Source organism: Montipora capricornis, unplaced genomic scaffold (genome assembly GCF_036669925.1).
Source record: "Montipora capricornis isolate CH-2021 unplaced genomic scaffold, ASM3666992v2 scaffold_369, whole genome shotgun sequence".
In the NCBI taxonomy this organism is placed as follows: domain Eukaryota; kingdom Metazoa; phylum Cnidaria; class Anthozoa; order Scleractinia; family Acroporidae; genus Montipora; species Montipora capricornis.
The window spans coordinates 47,501-52,484 of NW_027180101.1; the positions used below are offsets into that span (position 1 = coordinate 47,501).

The 4,984-nt window shown below is 41.5% G+C and overlaps 1 protein-coding gene across 1 annotated transcript in view; it reads right to left on the reverse strand.

The window, feature by feature from the left end:
• The window catches only part of LOC138035390 (ubiquitin carboxyl-terminal hydrolase 27-like), a 7,643-nt gene extending 4,033 nt beyond the window's left edge, over positions 1–3,610 (reverse strand). The window contains exons 1-5 of the mRNA XM_068882092.1: positions 3,592–3,610; positions 3,129–3,195; positions 2,917–2,976; positions 2,395–2,483; positions 902–958 (exon numbers count right to left, since the gene is read on the reverse strand). Of these exons, the coding sequence (XP_068738193.1) occupies positions 902–958; positions 2,395–2,483; positions 2,917–2,955 (185 nt within the window). The 5' untranslated portion in view covers positions 2,956–2,976; positions 3,129–3,195; positions 3,592–3,610. The remainder of the gene's footprint in view (positions 1–901; positions 959–2,394; positions 2,484–2,916; positions 2,977–3,128; positions 3,196–3,591) is intronic.
• Between the last annotated feature and the right edge of the window lie 1,374 nt (positions 3,611–4,984).

Sequence of the window (4,984 nt, forward strand, 5' to 3'; positions counted from 1 at the left end):
GACTTACTTCTGCTAATTCTTACTGCAAAAAAATGATGAGGTCAATCATAGAAAATGGCACAGGAAAAAAATTTCCACGCAACTTGTGTTTCAGTAATAAATTACGAGACAATTATGCAGCATGCACGAAATTGTCATAATTCGCTTCCTCTGCGGGCAAAAAGTTACAATATGTTTCCTCACTTGATCGATTTTCCTTGAGACAATTTCACATGGGTGAGGAGCCAAGGGAAGGGGGGAGGGGAAATCACATATGAAAGGGGCGGGGAGGCTCGTCGTCTCGCTTATAGGGGTATAAATTTCGGATTTTGGTCTCACCAAGGGTGTACAGGGCAAAACGACATCATATGTAGCCGTCAAGGCGAAGAAATATAAAAACTCATTTAATATGTTTTGAATATGGTCTCCAGATTGGTCTCCTTTAGCGGTTTAATTCCAAGTTTCTGACGAGCATCCCCTCCCGTCATATGCAAAGTCCCTTGCCCCCCTCCTCCCGGGGGTCTGGACTGAATATCCTACCAATAGGAATTTCCTAGAGTAAAGTGGATCCTCTCAGCGCCAGATGATTTCTGTATTTAGTTATCATACTCAAAGGAGTAAGTGCGCCTCTAGAAGATCATTCTGTTAGTATTCGTGGATGATTAGGTATTATTTTCGTAAGGAAGTTCTAGCACCACGTACACTTGCTTCGGTTGGAAGATCCGCGTGCAAGGGACAAAAAACACCTTAGCGTTTAGCTGCTCCATTCGCAGTTACTGAAGACACTTTTAACAAACTGGAAGGAGAACGCCCGAACCCTGGCTTGAAAATTTGAAATCAACCCAAAGGCAAAAAATTTTGCCCTCAAGGATCCGGCTTAAAAGTTAAACCACTTTTGTAACGCAAACTTACGAAAACTCACTTTGAATCGCAGGAGAGACCAGACTGGTTGTGATCGCTGTGAGTACTTCCATTCAATCTGAACAAAAAAAAGAATCAATTCTCACTCTTCAACACCACCAAAAAGAATTCGCTGTGAAGAACTCTTTAAAAGACACAAAATCAAGGATGTCGGGCGCTTTTATTTACCTCTCACTAACTCAGCGCGAGGACCGTACTGGAAAATAGTGACCCGAGGTCGTGGCAGTACGGACCTTGCTGCGCACGGTGCGTAAAAACGACCGAGGGGCACTATTCCCCAGTGCGGTCCCGAGCAAGTGAGGTTGGTAAGTTGTTTATTATATGGTATTGTTTCTTTGAGCGACCGGACACTTCTCCACTTGGTGAATGTTCGCAATCTTAGTCTTCCATCAGCGAAGTTTCGCATGTAAAACTAAATTCCGCTTGCTATAATTGTGCTATTGTAATGGAAAAGAATTAATTTCGCTTTTTAAAACTCTTTTTGTTTCGCTAAACTAAAATTCCCCGGAAGAGAGAAAAAATACGGAAACGGACCGTTTAGCCTGAGAATTGCTTACCATATGATAAGTAAGAAATAATTCGTCTGGCACAAACGTTGGTAGGGAATAGGTTTACGACTGTCTTTGAGCATAAAGAAGGACACCTGCTGGATTTTATGTCTCGACGAACTCAAGAAATTCAGGGTCTTAGTAGTTTATGTAGGATATGGAGGAGCCTTTGCCATCAGTGGAACATGACCACGAATAAATTCATTATATTTTCCAATCTGGCACTCTGAATCTCCATGGAATCAATGTTTGTCAAAGTTCATACCGACAGCTTATCGTCTCATACAATTCGTTCTGTCCTAATAATTACATTAGATGAATAAAATGGCTAACGCATCGTTCATTAGGACAGACTTTGCAGCCCTTCTAAACAAATGCCACTCAATCCCTGGCAGAATATTTTTCTTCCCCAATACGACGCCCTCCCTTCGTTTTCTCTGCCAACAAGGCCGACGTGGCGTCAAAGTGAATACGTCATTCCACGAAATTGTAGCCGTTGAGCAGCCTATCGACTCCCAAGTCGTTTGTACGTGTGCGTGTGCGTGTTCGTGTGCGTGGGCGCGTGCGCGTTCGCGTTTGTGGGCGTGGGCGTGTGAGTGCAAGCGCATTCGTGGGACTGGAGTCTGACAAATAAGTATTGGGGTTGAGGCCGTTCTTGCAGCGTCAAAAGGCAACAAGTTAGGATGCAGTTTTGGTAAAACAAAACTTGGCGAGCGAAGCCATGCTAGGGTGGGCTCCCCAATAAGAAGACGACTTGTGATTGACGCTAACAGCTTGGTAGCGAAAAGAAAATGATACTCCGCGCGAAGAATTAGTGTTCTGTCTCCGGCTCTTTTCCGATGAGGCCAATTCATTCGTTTCAGCTAAAAGATCCTTGATCACAACAAAAAGCATGGGACTATTTCCCAACAAAGAAGTTCAAGACTTGTTTCAGAATGTTCCCTACCTTGATGCCATGAAAGGGGCCATATCTAATTGCTGAGGAAAAGGAATGTACGTTGATATTTTCTTTGATTTCTTTGAATGCTCGAAACGCTAGGAGGAAACAAGCGAATTAGCCACTGTTACTTCACTAACAATTCCAATTGGAAAGAAATATTTCCTTTTGGGAAGCTTATACATCGTATTGCTTACTGTATCCATGCTAAAGCGCGCAATTTTCGAACTTGCTAAGCGCGCGGAATTTTTCTATCTTTAACGCCTAGTTCTTAGATCCACCAGAAGTTCCCGCAAGGTTAAAAAAAAAGCATAGACATAAAAGCGAAGTCCTAAAATAAACTAACAAAAAGAGCTTAAGTTAAAAAGTTTCAAGTTTGTACGAGTAACTAAGTAGTTTTCGTTAACGATATCTTTGCAACGAGAATAATGTCTTTTCCGCCCAAAATGTGGAGATGCTTAGCTCAAGCACACAAAGAGCAGAAAAATGACAACTCATTTAAGATCATTTGAGTTCATCGACGCGACTTACCTTGAAATGAAAGCATACTACAATAGGCACTTTCTTCATTGTTAATTGCTTGGTAGATTCCTATGTGAAAGGAAATATGCACACTTTAGAAGACCATTAGTTGCGTCGTCACGCAACGCTGCGAAGGAGCGTTGCGTTACGAATATCCTAATTCCGCTTTATAGCCTTCTACCATAATGAGAAAGGCAGATCAGAAACTGTCCCGCACTAACCTGATAAGTTTGACATTGACTACACTTTATCTTCGCTTCACTTCCAAGTCTCTCGGGCCTTGTAAATCTTCAGCAAAAGAGGAAAAAGTACACAATCACCAGTCATCTAACAGTAACAACAACAAACTACCACCACCCCATCACCTTTCCGGGGACATTGCATATGAAAGGGGTGGAGATGCTAGTCGGAAATGTTTAATTCAACCCCCAAAGAGACCAATTTGGGCTTGGCCCAGGCTTTTTTGACCCAAGAAGAGACCATATTAAAAACATTAAATACAGTTACATATTTATATTTCTTCGTGTGCAACGCTAAAGGAGACCTTCACGGTTACATATGATGGCATTTTGCCCAGAACATCCTAAGTGAAACGAAAATCCGAAATTTATACCATAAGTCCATACTTTCTTTTTTTTTGTTCCATAGTGTAATGAAAAAACAGATTGGAGTTTCTGTATGTACCTTCTTAAACAATCTACGAGTGATTAGGAACAAAGCTTTCGTCGTGATGACTGCTGTCCTCTGTTGGCCGTGACTGGCCACTTTCATCTGTGCACAACAAAAACAAATCCACTGAGCAGAGAGAATCTTCCTAACCAAAATAACTCTGCCATTCACAAAACATGTGGACTCTGAAGTTCAATTTCATAACAACTGCCTTGATTTATATTACAGCCAATCACATTTCCTGTAACAGCCCACTGTCCAAAAAAGAAACTGACAAGTGGATTGAAATGTGCCCTGGTTTGCTATAGAGATTGATGGCACTGAAAATCAAAAGTGTTGCTTGAAATTGAACCAAGGAGCCCACCTGCTTATGTTGCATTTGAAAATTTATAGGCGCATAACTTTGTACAGCCCGCACACCAGAGAAACAAATGTCCATTCTGGACCTAGATAATTGAGCTAGACCCCTCCCCACCATCCCCGGAGTTCTAGTACCTCAACGGGAAGAGCATCCAACAAGTGTTACAGAGGTCACAGGTTTGAATTCTCTTGCTTGTTGCCGAGCCAGTAGTTTCCTATCTTTCCCACGGGTGCATGCCATTACACCTTAAAAATCTATTCTTGCACTTGAAATTATACTTCAGTGTAAATTTTCACCCATCATTGCCATCCTAACGTTGGCAGAGCAAAGCCTTCAGCCCTCATTGCACTGACATTAACGTAAACCAAGAAAACTGAGAGCTGGTCCCTCCCTCTCAATCTAGGTTTGGATTCATCACTTCTCGAATCTAAGACTTCAATCCTCACTTTCTAAACTGAAAATAATTATGTGAAGCTTTGATCCTCGCGGTTATGAATGCAATTTGAGCAATTGCATAGCGCCTGAAAAATTCAGGACTTCAACTGGTTTGAACCCTAACCTCAAGATACCGGAGTGAGGCTCTACCAACTGAGCTATGAAGCCACTGATGTTTGGGAGCTGGTCACAGATTCAAACATTGAAGTCCTGAACTTTTCAGGCTTCTCTACACAATTGCTAAAATTGTGAGGATCATAGCTTCACTTGATTTCATATCCACATTTTAATATATGATTCATTTCATATCTCATTTTGTTGAAAATAAAATTACTATTATTTGTTTTTGGTATTATTACTAACCAGGATTTACAGTTTCTGTGTTGATGCGCTGAAGCACCAGAACTGCTTCTACCATTGCTATTGCTGTGATCAATGTTTCCAAGATCCAAGAAATATCCCAAAAAGGATCATAGTTGTTGACACACATCTACAATGCACAAGGCCTGTATGACAATAGTGACCCTTCACCCTTAACACAGGAAGTGGCAAGACCTTTTTCTGGGTATGCTGACATCTCTTCTGATAAGTTTAACATTCGTTCATTTGCAG